Source organism: Podarcis tiliguerta (assembly GCF_965153285.1).
Source record: "Podarcis tiliguerta genome assembly, chromosome: 6".
NCBI classification, from domain to species: Eukaryota; Metazoa; Chordata; class Lepidosauria; order Squamata; family Lacertidae; genus Podarcis; species Podarcis tiliguerta.
Window position 1 is genome coordinate 50,050,359 of NC_139539.1, and position 15,401 is coordinate 50,065,759.

Sequence of the window (15,401 nt, forward strand, 5' to 3'; positions counted from 1 at the left end):
CCTTTCAAACCTTTATAGCACAGCCTTTACTCTCAATTTCTCCTATTTTCATCACCTTCCTAAAGTCCTAGAATAGCCATCATTCCCTTTGGTCATGGCAATACTAGATTATTATGTTGTATGTCACACGTTCACACATGAAGCCAATCTGAGGGCGGTCAGCTGATTGAGTTAAGAATAAATATTTGTTGGGTTTTCTGACAACCCCTTTTAGAGAACTGACACCTCCAGGACTAAAGCTATCAGTCTCTAAATGCTGAGAAAGAACAGAAAGGGACCAGATTCATAACCACAATTCAATTTCTTGATGATAGTCTCACATCTTCTTGAGTTGTGTTGAAAAGAGGAGGCACCCCTTTCTGAAGCACAAGATGTTATTGCTGTAAGAGATGGACAGGCAGCTAAACTCTGAAACTAGCCAGCACAGGCATTGCCCATATTCCTATTTCACCCTTTGCTAGTGCTGCCTGAAACCACCTGCTTAGTCTTTAATGGTTCCCTGATCCCAGCTGAGAGCTGAGAAACCGATTAAGATTGACTGGTATGTGCCTGTCCCGGCTGTCCTTTGACACTGTCGATACAGCCCGGGGAGGTCAAAGGTTAACGTCACACTTAGTGCAGTGAAGGAGGGTGTCAGGTTTGTTAAACACTCTGGTAATGAAGTCAGGGCAGCTGCATTATTTTGTCATTTCCCTGGCCTGAGAGAGGGAGACCCAGGCACAGCCCAAACAGATCTATAAGGGCTTACATTAGAAGAACACAGGCTCAGGTGTAGAGTTACATGGGCCCCAGTACCAAGTCAAAGAAAGGCTGGGAATGAGGGGCTGGAGGTCAACAGCTCTGCTGACTTGGAAGATGGAGGTGGCACCATTACTGCAAGTGTGCAAACATCATGCAGACAGGTCGATCCAAGACACACATACACAGGCACCCAACCACCTTTCTGTGGGTCGGCTTGGGGGGGAAGGAAATTCCTAGCTTCAATTCTTGCCTCGGATTACCCACATGAGAAGCAAATTACTGCCTCCTTAGCCTCAGCCAAAATCCAGTTGTAGTGCCACTTCTGCCAGAGGCACTCTCCAACATTTTGTGTCCTGGAATTTTTGTGTGTTTCACAATAATGAGGAAGACAATTGGTGGGACAGACACTCCCACACACACAAAGGCAGCAGAGGACTGGTTGTGAAGAACAGCCATGATTTCACTTGTTCCAGGGCTAAGCCCCGGCATTAAACAGGATGGGGACAGGAGTTTGTGTTCAAAGCCAGTCCTGAGGAACTGAAGCCAAGTAGCAAGCTAGCATCAGTACTCTTCATTATAATTCAAAAACCAAAGCGACAATAACAAGAAAGATGAGGGAAGTTATAAGGGAAGAAAAAAGAGATCATAAACACGACAGATGAATTTAGCATCTTGGGCTGCCACTGTCTCCCAAGGTGGCTTTAGACAAATCATCCCACTCCACAAAGATAATAGGGTTCAAATGAGGGCAAAGAGATCCACTCTACATTTCTGGTCACTACCTGGATGCATGTAAATGGAGGTGCTGAAATAAATAATTAACTACTTCCTGCCCAGCCTGATAGAGCATTCATGGGATGGGAGGAGGGACATAAATCTCACAGATTGAGCAGCTAATATTTTATTTAAAATATCTTCAAAAAGAGAGAGATGATCTATTGAATGTATTGAGAAAATGCTAATGCATAATAGCACGTGTCAGGAGGCTCGTCCATCACTCTCTGCCGCCATTCGGGAGATCCATATCTAATTAACGGTAATGAATGAGGGAGCCACGCTGAGGACAAGCCACCAGTTTGTTATGGAAATCAGGCAAAACAATTAATTAAACAAACCGTCCTTGCCATGGCAGTCCAGCCTCTGGGTCCTGACTTCTGTGCTGTTCTATCTACCAGCAAATGGGAGCAGTGGCGTAGTGTGGGGGGTGCAGGGGGGGCCCGGCCGCACCGGGCGCAACATCTGGGGGTTAGGGTTAGGGGGCGCAAATCCACGGGTTAGGGGGCGCGAATTACTTGCCTTGCCCCGGGTGCTGACAACCCACGCTACGCCACTGAATGGGAGGGCAAGGGTTTAGGGTACCCACTTGGAACTAGAAGAATGCATGTTCAAATCCCACTTCCATACACATACACACACACACACACACACACACACAACCCACCAGCTCATTGGCTTCTGGTCAAGTACTTCAGGCACAGTGACTCACTAACCACAGTTCATTGGCATGGGCAGAGTGACCCTGGCCATGGCTACCAACTAAAGTGCTTCACACTCAATGTAAATCCTGTTTTTAGGGGGGAAATGGCACCTATGTCCTTATACTATAACAATTATGGTCCTGTTGACTCATTATAATCCACAATGCAAAACAAAATCTAAAATGCATTAGCTCTAGACTGAAACATCCATGTATTTGTGGCAGAAGCAAACAGGGTGTGGAGACAGCAATCAGGCACTCGTCCATCATGCCTAGATCCAACTCTAGCCTAGTGCTGCTGCTAGGCCATGTCAAACCCTTTGAACAGTCATGTATATTATAGCAGTTTTGAAGCACACAATTAACATTTCTCTTCTGTAATTCCATGTTTTTCAACTGTTTCTAAATTGCTGTTTTGTTAGAGCAAAGCCCTCCCAAACAGTCTAACAACCCTGATTAAACAACAACAAATCTGAGCATTTACAAATTCACATTTTAAATCCACTTAAATCACAGCACTATCATAACTACAGAAATACAATGCAGTTTGCTTCTGCTCACCTGATGATAAACACATTTACTTGGGAATAACCATCATTTTGTTGTAGAAAAAGATCGTGTCTTTTTAATGTAAAAATAATAAAATGAACATCTGGAACCATGTATATGACTGCTGAGCTGCTTCCTGACTATGACATATATTTCAAAGAAAGAAGAAAGGAAAGATGCTATAGTGCCCAGTATCAGACAGCTCAGTTGGTAGAAACTCTTAAACTCAGGGTCATGGTTCGAGACCCACATTGGGCAAAAAGATTCCTGCACTGCAGGAGATTGGACTAGATGACCCTCATGGCCTCTTTCAACTCTAAAATTCTATGATTCTAAGTTGGCCCATGTGCTGATGCTGGACCTGTTTGCTGCTGCCCTCATCACACACAGTTCTCTGGGTGGCCATCTGGGGGCCTCCTGGGCTGCCTTATTAAGCTATCTAGGAAGGGGAGGTAGAAGCCAGGCATCAAACCTCAACGCACACCCAGCTGAGAATCCCTTCCAATTATGTGCTGGATTTTAATTATCATTGATATGAGATATTTATCCCTTTGAGCCACTTTGGAAGCCACTTTGTATCTCAAAGGTAGGGTAAAAATAGATAAAAGTGACTTGTAGTTTATCAGGTTCAGAGTAGATATGAAGTCCTTGAAATATGAGAGGTCCTGCTTGTATCTGCAACAGCTAATTCCTACCTAGCTTCCAAAGACATCTCATTGTGTTCCATAAGAAAAGACACAGATGCATTTAGAAATTATAACTATGGGGCACAAAACAGAAGAAAACTCATCCAAGGGCAAGCACATCCATAGCTTACGGTAAGTGTCTCTGAGTTCTAAATCAAATACCCCATCACCAAATGGGATCAGGTTACAGATACGACTGCAAGGGTGATTTGCAATGCAGCAAATCAAATGGAAGCAAAACATCAAACAAGAGGTCACAAGAGGCTATACAGTGGTATCTCAGGATGCGAACGGGATCCGTTCCGGAGCCCTGTTTGCATCCTAAGCGAACGCAACTGCGCAGGTTGCGTTTCACCACTTCCGCGCATGCGCGCGACGTCATTTTGACCGTCTGTGCATGCGCGCGCTGCGAAACCTAGAAGTAACATGCTCCGTTACTTCCAGGTCGCTGCGGCGCACAACCCGAAAATACTTAACTTGAAGCACATTTATCCCGAGGTATGACTGTACATTATCAGGTCTGTGCACATTCTATAAGTTAGATGTACACTGCAGTCCTGAATATGATACAGATGTTGGCTCTAGATCTCAACTTTCTTTCTATTATTAAATTTTCAGACTTCCTTGGGGCAGTGAAGTCCAAGCAGTACCTGCTGAAAGCTCAAAAATATGGGTGAACCATAAGAAAGGGTTAAGTGGGTAGGGAAGACATGTCCCACTCCTTAAACCTTGCCCATAATTTCTGTTATCAAACCCTGACCTATGCATTTCCAACCTCATTCCCTAACGCCACAGTTATTGCTAGTTTTCTACAGGTTCAGTGGGAGCCCAAATTAAACACAGATTGTAAACAAAAAAAAAAGCCATGTTCAAATTATTGTCCATGGCTTCATAACACATGCATTTACAAAGATGTGGAAAATGCTGTCACTATGTGTGACACATGCCTTAGCCCACCTTCTGTTCCACACCAATTCCATTGCAAGCATCCTGGCTTGCATTAAGGCAGAGTTATTATTTACGTATATCTGAGCCAGAGAATTCTGGTTTAATGCTAACAAACCAGGATAGCAAGCCAGATTCTTCAGATTGGACATAACAGGGAACTCTGACTTAAAGAAAGTCAGGATCTTCACACGACAGCTGGTACATTATGGGAGGAGAGGAGGTGCAGTGGCCATGGCGGCATGAACCACAGCTTATGAAGCTATGGATAATCATCCAAACATAGCCAATATACACATGCCTGTGTAATCTACTTCTTATTGAATAAATATTATTTTAAAATACAAACACCTTCATCCCTTTTATAATTGATGAACAGGATGAGCCTTGACTTTCTGCACCTGAAGAGGAGTAGGGGAGAAGTGGAAATGAGGCACCAAGCAGGATCTTTGAAACACAGGGGTTAGGGTATGCGAAACTTCATTTGCACACACATCACGCCAGGCTGGAATTCATGCCTTGCTTCCTTGCCCCTGAACCCTGGATCTCTGTCCTTACATGTCAATGGCTCCTCAAGATCTCTGTGCACATAACACTGATTTCCAATCAGAGGCGTGTACTTGGCTCCTGGTCTATTGACACTGAAGCAAGAAGGGCTCAAGGTTAATTCCTTATCAATACCCTATTGTCAGCTCGTTAATCAAAGTGAGAGGTCAGAGGCAACTGAAGTGTGAAGACAGCAGAGAGATGGACACTAGCTCCACCACTTCCTAAAACCCATCTTTATCCTTCTCACTGTACTACTGTGGTACCTCGGGTTAAGAACTTATTTGTTCTGAAGGTCCACCTGAAACTGTTCTTAACTTGAGGTATCACTTTAGCTAATGGGGCCTCTCACTGCCGCCACCGCGCGATTTCTGTTCTCATCCTGAAGCAAAGCTCTTAACCCGAGCTACTGTTTCTAGGTTAGCGGAATCTGTAACCTGAGGCGTCTGTAATCTGAAGCATCTGTAACCCGAGGTACCACTGTATCCCCAATTTGGGCACTTCAGGTTTTCCAACACATTTTGGTCCTGTGACACATCTACCAGCTCTACTAACACAGATATTTAAATTAAGCTTTAGATTAGTGATCAAATTAGCATAAATCCTTAAAAGGCTGGAAACCAGTGGGTACAGAATTGTACTTAAATCATAGTTCATGTTCTATCACTGATGTAGACTTACTATATGTCCCTGGGGAACTTCCTGAATTTGTGCCTCAGTTTTCCAGTGATCAAATGGAAGAATATTGATTTATTCACAGGGTTGCAATGGGGCAAAAATAAAGCCCATAGAACAATTAATATGCTATCTAACGAAGTACTAAAATAATATATTGTTTCATGCCACTCTAATCTCCAAGCAGTGCAAAATTCCAGGGGCTTCAGGTAAGCACCTGTGTTTCCTTTTTGGAACGAGGCACAGTGGAGACTGGTATCTTTAGGATATATCGTTTATTTACGATATACAACCTAAGCCTACAATGGAAGGGTTCACAGTATTGACACTCCATGCAGGTCTTGCTTTCCCATAGCTGCAGCCCTGGACAGACACCAGCCATGGTTCTGACTCTGCAGCTTGCTGACTTTTTTCAGATTGTAATGTTTTTCCTCCAGCTCACATCACAGCCAACACTGAAAACCCAATCCTAAACATTACTCTACTTCAAACTCTGGCCTTTGTCTTTCTAACTAACTCAGAGCTGGAGGATGGCCCCCTCTCAAAAGTGTCTGGCACAAGGCCTCCTCTCCTTCACCATTACTTTCCATTTCTTCTTGGTTAATGGTTAGTTTCCCAGGTGATTAACTCACGAGGAGACTGGCCTGGTTATCATAAAATATAATCTGTATCCAGGAGTTCAGTGCCTTCTATCCAGTTTAATACAGTGGTACCTCGGGTTAAGAACTTAATTCGTTCTGGAGGTCTGTTCTTAACCTGAAACTGTTCTTAACCTGAGGTATCACTGTATTAAACTGGATGGGGCCTCGTGCTGCTGCCGCACAATTTCTGTTCTTATCCTGAAGCAAAGTTCTTAACCCGTGCTATTTCTGGGTTAGCGGAGTCTGTAACCTGAAGTGTCTATAACCCGAGGTACCACTGTACTGCAAACATTGATTAAATTCTAACAGTTACTGGATCTACGAATTTAGGAGAGTATGGTACCCCTGAATTCATAACAAAAAATTCTCCCATCCACAATTTCTTTTACCTTGTACCACCCTACCTTGATTATTTACTGGGGAATGACCATGCTCTTCCTAACCAAAGTTGCTGTGCAATATCACAAACGTTTATGTCATTCCATGCCAACCTTGATTGCACAATTATATTCTCTCCCTGAAATGTATGTTCTGTGGCCAGCATTTTTATTTCACTCCATAGCCAAAAGGGTACCTAGAGTGGCTTGCAAGTTCACTAGTAACCCTTGAAACAGCGCATTTTGACTAGTTTGCGTTCTATGTCTAATAACAACACAAAATAAAAGAACCTGGAGTAGACCTCATAAAACATAAAAAGCTCTGCTGGATCAGACCAAAGGTCCATCTAGTCTAGCATCTTTTTCCCCCCCAGTGGCACAACCAGCCCACAAGTAGGGCATAAAGGCAACAGCCCTCTCTTGTCATTGCTCCCCAACAACCAGCATTCACTGCCTCTGAATATGGAGCTTAAAAAAACCATGATAACTAATAGTCTATGATAGATCTATCCTGCATGAATTTCTCCAGTTCCCCTTTAAATTCATCCAACTAGTGCCATCCCTGCATCCTGTAAATTGCATTACTGTAATTAATTATGCATCCATTAGAAACAGTATTTTCTTTTGTCTATCCTGAATCTAGTGATCAATTTCACTAGACTATGAGTTCTAGTATTATAATTAAACCATATCCACTATCTGAACACTATTTTTGTGAAGACCTCTCTTTAGTCGTTTAAAAAACAAAAACAAAAAAGCACGGAAGTCCCAAACATTTTAGTCTTTCCTCATCCCTGATCATTTTGGTTGCCCTTTTCTGCCTTCACATTCAGGGTTTAGGAAATAGCGTTATGAGTGATATGATCTCTTGAAGCACATTTCTCTGGGGCTACTATCCCCCAACATAACATGCCCCTTAAGGTGTTTCACACAATTCAGGTGCTATATAAACCCAGTATAACAACCATTGCTAGGTTTGGGGGCAAGGAAAGAGGAACAAGTGGACAGCATAAAGGTGCTGCATTAAGACCTTCCTAAGCTCTTTCCTCAGTTCTGTAGGTTTATTGTGCTAGCCAAAGGCCATGACAAAAACATGGGAACAAAGGCAATTTCAAATACAAAATATAAATCAAGGCATCTGCTAAAACAAACAGAACCATCAATTCCTAGCAAGACTATAATCAGGGAGCACTCTGCTACTACACAGATTTAGACCTCTGAATCCCCATTACAGTTCACAGCTATTTTGTCCGATTCTTTCTTCCTAATTTTCCTTTCCAACACAAAAAGGGCCACTTTATGAGTCACTAATGCATTGCAGTCACTCAGTAACCAGTGAACCCACTCCATCAGGGGAAGACTGCTTCCTTGAACAAACAAGGATTTTAGAAAGTGACTCCTTGGGTCTGTGTGTAAGGGGCAATATAACATTTAAAAATGAGTATCTTCTAATTGTGATTGCCCGCGTATACATAGTCTATCTGCGTATGGAATATTTTGGTAATGACTATCCAACATTTGAAACTGCAACTCAATAAAGGCAGATCTTAATGGTACAGGCAGAAATATAGGCAAGGAACTGGCTCTGAAATGCTTTGTTTTCAGCAGAGGGAAATACGGGAAACATTTAGATGATTTAATCACTTGTAGGTCCCTTCTGGATTCTATCCAGTGGAACCAATCCCTTGGTTGATGCTTATTTCATCCTCAGAATTTCATTCAGCTCCTGAAAACAAGAATCAAGACTACATTGACTTTTTAATTTCCCCCTGTGTGTGTTCCCAGTTCTATATAATGCTCATTGTGTAAGAATGTAATTATTTTCCAGCTTTAACACAGGTGTGGGGAACCTTTGGCCATTGTCCATGCTTGCTGGGGCCAACAGTTATAGTTCAGCAACATCTAGAGGGATAAGTGTCCTGCACCCCTGCTTTAATTGCTGCTCCAATACCTTCCAAAGTTTCTGGACCATCCTGCTTCTTACAACTGAATGCCTCTCCCACACCAGTACAAGGTTTTTTCCTCAGCTTTATAACAACAAACTGATATAACAGGCAAATGAGGAAACACGAAATGAATTTCCTTAAATGGGGTTCTGTTGCAGACACAAAGTGAAGTTGCTCTCTTCCAAAGTAATCCAAACTGTATCAGCCTATTTTCCAAAGCAGAGTCCAAATCGTACCTAGTCTTCAGTGCACAAACCTAGCATTTACTGCACCAGGTGCAGAGTACCACTCCCATTTACACAGACTGACATATATTTTATCTTTTTAGAGTCTGACAAAGATATTGTGCATATAGGCAATCTGTACGACTAAACAGTTCTGCAAGGACTTTTAGCTGTGCAATGAAATTTCCCTGCCTTCTACTCTCCTGCACAACCTCTAAGTCTATTCTGGGGATACCCACAAATCTTCAGGAGAGAGAAGAGTGAAGTTCCATTGGGTAGCCAAAAGTCCTTGTGAACATATGTACTGGTGTTGAAAAATATGACTGATCAATAAGATGACATCAAATATCAGCTTCTAAACTGATCCATCTGCAATGAAAATTATGATTCTCATGTACTCCACTGAAGCATACCTAGAGACAAAATACTGGGCAGAAAAACTGAATATGGACTTTCCTCTTCTTAAGTGTACAAACAATTCTCTTCCTACATTGCTGATAAATGAATGCTTTATTATCTGTGCAAGTCAAAATAGTTCAAATGCAAAGGAGAAACAATGCAACTGCTAGATGAGCAAATGAAGCTTAGCTGCTGTTATGAAAAAGCTTAATAGTTTAATCAAAGGGCACTCTGGTGCTATAAAAAAAGGAATCCTGACCCTTTTGCTGTTTTGACTTAGAACCACTAGAGAGCAGCAAGTCATACTTTACTCCCAAAAATCTATGCTACAACAGCTGGAGAAATTCCTTCTACAAAGAAAAAAGGATTTTTATCAGGGAGGGAAACCCGGACCTAAAGCCAACATCTCTACCAGCATCCTTAAGCAGCCATTCAGAGCCCTTACTTCTGGTCTCAGGTGGTAGAACCTACACAAAGGCCACCACTAAAAGCCAAAGATTATTGCAAGTTACTAATCCATTTTAGTCAATTTCACAGATGACACACCTGGGGTGATGGGGTGGTGAGGAGAGTAGCAACACAATATTATTTTTTTCAGAAGTCCTGTTTGTGTTATTAACTCCTCAGGGAAACACTTGGCACCATCATTGTCAGTTTTTAGGAACCCAGCTGAGACATTTTTATTTCCATAGGCTTTCGAGTTTTCGAGATAATACTTGTGTATGAATTTAGCCTCCACTGTAGTGCTCATCTTTTAGTTAGGTAAACAAGATTTATCCTTTTTATTGTATTTGTGAATGAGAACTTTAGGGGGGGTTTCTTTTTGCACCTTCTTTTTATTTTTATATTATATATTGATATTTTATATTCTTGTTAAGTTCCTTTGAGATGCCTTTTTTATAAAACAACAAACTAATGGAATAACTAAACAACAACAACCTTTGCAGTAATTAGTTTAATTGCTGCTTACGTAGCGTTTTGTTTTTATCAGTGCTGCTTTCAGTTTTAGTCAGTCTAGAGAAGATAGCCTGCTGCTATCTGATTTGGTTTTTGTTTTTATTCACTGTGATATTTTCAAGGTTTTTTATTGCTATCCTTTGGAAAATGAAAAGTGGAATATAAATGTTTAAATTTAAACAAACTCACTCAAGCTGTGGGAAGCTCACAGAAGTTCAAGCGAAAGCAACTGTCAGTGCAAACAGCACAGACCACCATAGGCTCCATAATAACAAAAACGTAGGACGCACCCATTATGTATGATATAAAATGATCCAGCCCAAATATCTCTGCAACACAGCACAATTTGTCCCATAATACAATTTAGCAAGATCTTCATAAGTTATCTTATTCTGTCCTCACAACAACCCTGTGAGGTAGGTTAGACAAAAATGTTGTGACTGGCCCAAAGTTACACAGAGATTTTCACAGTTGAGGCTACAATCCTACACACATTTGTCTTAGTAACTTCAACAGGACTTAACTCCTATTTCAGGGCAAAATATGAACTGGTTTGCTCTGTAAGCAAATGAACTAAAGTCCATCTGGTTGAAGTCCAAATCTGACATCCAGTGTATCAGAAAGAATAAGACATTAAAACACAACACCATGATGCCCATTTTGTATTATTCAGCATAAATGCATCTGCAAACATTAGAAAGCCCTATTTTTAATTAAAGGCTACAGACTGATTCCTGGAATTCGATTTCAGTCTCTTTTTCTATAGGTGTGCAAACAGCTCAGTTCTTCCACTCTGTGACAATATTGTGGGAAAGCAGCAGTAAAATGAATTGCATTCCACAAAGGTGGCAATATAGGGTTTTTGTTATTAACAGATAAAGTATGAATGCACTACCTGTAAAATCTATTCGAGAGAAGCCTTAAAATCTCCTAATAGCACATCTGCAGCTAGGGCAACTCAGGGACTATTTATATTTAAGGCTTTAAAACCCTTATTCTTCAGGAGTCTCACTAAAGGTTTAGATCTAGTCGCCTATTATTTCTGAGTCACCTAGCTTGTTATCATCTTAAACACTTTAACACATATCAAACAGCAACATGTTTTCCTCTCCAGTTATTTCCCCCAGTACACAGTTATGAACTGGGGGCAAAATACCCTGAGCTATTGACCCATTGATAGGGGAGACACATGGAAACTGACACCAAGATAGGTAAATCCACCCATTTGAAAAATAGTAATTAGCTACAGCAGCTCGGCTAGAACTTCAGTCAATAACCTTCACTGTTTTAAGCATTTCTACAATGGACACATGATCAAGTTAATGTAAAATGGATTAGATACTAGAAAACTTTCTAGCCACCTCTGTACTCACAAGACAAGACAGCAAAGAATGTTTCACCACCCCTCCTCCGTACTGTTACCAAAGTTATAGCAAGTTTTCCTGGATCAATATGGAATAAAAGAGTGTGATTTCATAAATGCAATGCAGAAGACAGATCCAGAAAAGAGATATGCACAACTTTAGATATGTCCTTTTGATTCTGTGTTATAGTCTATAGCTTAGTTGGAGCTATATATATGGATATATATATATATATATATATAGTCACTAGCCTTGCTTTAACTCACAAGAAGCCTCCTCCTGTCCTCAGCTAAAAAGTACTTGGCCACAAGGCAAATATAAGAGAGAAAAGCAGCCTAGAGATGGTGGCGGATCAACTAACTGCAGAGTTGTATACAGTAGCACAGAAAGGAACTGATTTTGCTTCACAAGGTGAAACCTTGAAAAGGTGGAAGAAGTTAATGGAAAGATGAAATGAACATCGGCAGGGTTTTACATTTAAATTCTACATACATCAAAACACAAAATTTAATATCAGCCACAGGTACATTTGAGAGCTGGTGCTTACTAAAATCTCAGAAACCAAACAGGAAGCTATATAAGATTTCAAATAGTTAGGGACGGGCTTCAGCACCCAGTACAGGTCCTTGCTCCCCATGATCAGGAGAAGCAGGGTAAAATACAGTGGACCCTTGAGTTACGTTACCTTCGGGTAACGTAACTTTTGGGTTGCGAAAGCAGCAAACCCAAAGTGTATACTTCCGGGTTTCGCTGCATGTGCATGCACAAAGATGCTTTACGCACTTCATGATGCGCAGAAGTGCTCTATCGCACTGTGCGTGTGCACAGAAGTGGCGCCTCATGTTGTGGACTTTTCGGGGTACATAAGGACCCCCCAGAACGAATTAAGTTCGTATCCAGAGGGTCCACTGTATATCAAATGAGTGTATGCAAATGTGTATACTTAAATAAAAGTTGCAGAATTTCGTTTTTCTTAGCTCAGAAGTGTGCATGTTTAAATGCACAGATAACACACAGCCTATTAGAGTACTTTCCAAAGCCCATGAGCCAAAGTCAAGAAGAATGAATATATTGCAAAACGCATCAGTGTGGGTTTGCTCAGATTTATCCTACAGTCGCACTCTCTGCTACTCAGCTATATGACAATTTCAGACATTCAGGTTCTGAGAAATACTTTGGCTTTCATTAGTGAGAGGCAGCAACAGAATTTTATCAAAAGCAATGATGAACGGTTTAGAGTATAATATTAGTGGGAGAACAGGCAGATACTAATACCTTCACATCAGCCACCAAGTGAGCCTAAGTGCTCCCAATGCAATTGTACATAAAGGAGGTGCAATGAGTTGTGTATAAGGTGGGATATGCTCGCAGGTGGCTGACATGATCAGTGTCCACAAAGTCCACAGCCTTAACAAGGACCTGATGCTGCTTCCGAGCCTCTATCATATTCTCCACATCACTTGCTTGAATAACAGAATCCGCCTTGGAGTAGAGGTATAGCTCAGGCCATCTAGAGAGTTGCTTCGACATGGCATCATAGTGGCTCTCATGTACAAAGCGGGTCACAGGATACAGTACCATCCGCCATGTCACCACCAGAACTGCAAATGTCAGTAAAAGGGCATACTTAACACATACATTGTATGACGATAGGACAACTGAAAGGGCACCAAGCGCACCCCGCAGATTCTTCCTGCCAGGAGCACTGTCAAACACAGTACCCACCACCCTTAGATGCTGGAACTGCTGGTGAGTGTGAAGAAGCTCCACAATGTAGCGGTACAGCATGACACCTCCATTGCTGAAGACATGAAAGAGCAGGGGCTTCGTCTCTACTTTGTAGTCAAAGAGGAGCTCCAGCAGCTTCTTTGCCAAGTTCTGCAAGGAATTTATACCCAAGGATTCTGAAAAGAAAACCAATCTCCAAGGAGCCGTATAGCGGATCACTACACATCCCTGTGAGGAATACACAAGTTTTAGTGTGTGCCATACAGTAAAAAGAACAAGAATTGGACAAGGTGTGCCAAGAGAAATATTCATATACTGCATATTTGAGAATTGCTCTCAATTTTCACTCCAGGAAATGGAAACATCTTAAAAGCAATACTCCTATATAGACTAGCAATTAGGTACATGTTAGGTTATCGCAAAGGGTGAGTCCTGAGGACTGAGTAACAAACTAAATTATCTGCAGTGGACTACAGTGATGGGCAAATGAAGCTCTTTCATTTCAAGTCAGTGACTCATCCAAAAAAAATTAACTCCAGTCACAAATCCCATACTTGTCAGCTGACATGCTTATAGCGTGTTTTATACCAGTGTTTGAGCAAGAAAGTGGAAAGGAATCCATTATAGCCAAAATGGCTATAACAGCAGGGAGAGAGAGACAACTGCTCAGTCTCCCTGCCTTTAACAAGGGAGCCATATTTCAGTCTAAAACATCTATCATTGGAAAGAAATCAAGTGAACATCAGACAGGACCTCAGTTAATTTTCAGAATATTTGAAGAGCTATGCAATAAACACAAAATAGTAGGCTTTTGAATGTCCCCTAGAATACATTTTAAAGAGGATGCCAAGCAAACTTCTTAAGCTAAAGTTGTTACCAAAACTAAACACTTCAAATATTCCCAAGCTTTCCGTTAACATAAAAGAGCTGAAAAAGATTTCAATCGGGCCATATAGAAAATTCAACTTTGAAATCAGTCAAGCTACTCTCTGCGACTTATTATGTATGTATGTAATTTGTATACCACCCTTCATCTGAAGATCGCAGAGCAGTTCACAACAGAAAAATACAAAATACACAATAAAACAAAAACAAACCAATAAACCCCCCTCCTACAAACACATTTTAAAAGCCATAGAATGTTAATCAGTCAAACGCCTGGTTGAAGACAAACATTTTCACTTGGCACTAGAGTCTACTTTACGCAAGTCCTGGGAATGATCAGGTCAGGAAATTCTCACCCTAGAATTTTCACTTTTATACACAATGTTCAGGTGTGCCACATGCCACCCAGAGTACAATCCCTCCAGGTGTTCTTGATGTATTTCTGGATTGGCCACAAATTGTTCTTTCTCTGAAGAACACTGCAATAACTGCAGTCAAGTAAGTTCACTACTCACCTCCTGAAGGTAGATGGTGCTGTACTTCTGCAGGTACCTATCCTTGCAGCCAGCCCACCCAAGCAGTATCACCACGGGCAGATTGCCTTTACTTCTCTTTGCAGCACCGGACTCTGAAAAAAAGAAAGGAAGATTAAAAGTCTGCCTTAGTCTTAACGAAAGGACTACTGTGCCATCAGACACGCAAACTTTTGGGGGTTGCAGCCGCCTCCGCAGATCATCCCTGCACTTGTCAGGAGATTCCTGGGTAAGATGTGCGCGTGCGCGCCGCTTATTTGCAATTAATTCGTACTTCCAAAGGCGAAGCACCTCGGCAATGGAAGCAGATTTCGGGGCCAAGCCAAAGGGAACGCTGCCTAAAATCAAACTCTTAAAAAAGCAACCCGACCCCACGAAGACAGCCCTCGCCTATCTCCAGTTTCCACCTTCAGCACGTCGGTCGGACCTTCCTTTTCCTCTCCACCGGCCGCTCCGCGAGTGCCGTACCAGCGAAGCCTCCCAAACCCTCGCACACTCACCAGCATTTCTCTCCCGCGGGGTCGGGGGCAGCTCCACTACGAACCCCAACTCCTTGGACCCCATCCCTACGGCGGCTACCTCAGAACTGCCGCTTCCGCCTCAGCCCCGCCGGAAATGCCCGCCCTCTTCGACTCGCCTGACGAATCAGGAGGAGCAGGCGAGAGCGCGCGCGGCCGCTCCGTGACCCCCACTTCGCCGGTAACCGGGATGCTGCTTAGCAACGCAGC

General features: G+C 42.1%; 1 protein-coding gene across 1 annotated transcript; it reads right to left on the minus strand.

The window, feature by feature from the left end:
- Window positions 1-10,146: 10,146 nt before the first annotated feature.
- Window positions 10,147-15,346, minus strand: TMEM53 (transmembrane protein 53). Its single transcript, XM_083446124.1, has 3 exons — window positions 15,174-15,346; window positions 14,656-14,768; window positions 10,147-13,483 (listed from the first exon to the last, which is right to left on the minus strand). The coding sequence occupies exons 1-3, from the start codon at window positions 15,235-15,237 to the stop codon at window positions 12,827-12,829; spliced, it is 834 nt and encodes a 277-aa protein (XP_083302250.1). The 5' UTR covers window positions 15,238-15,346; the 3' UTR covers window positions 10,147-12,826.
- Window positions 15,347-15,401: the final 55 nt, after the last annotated feature.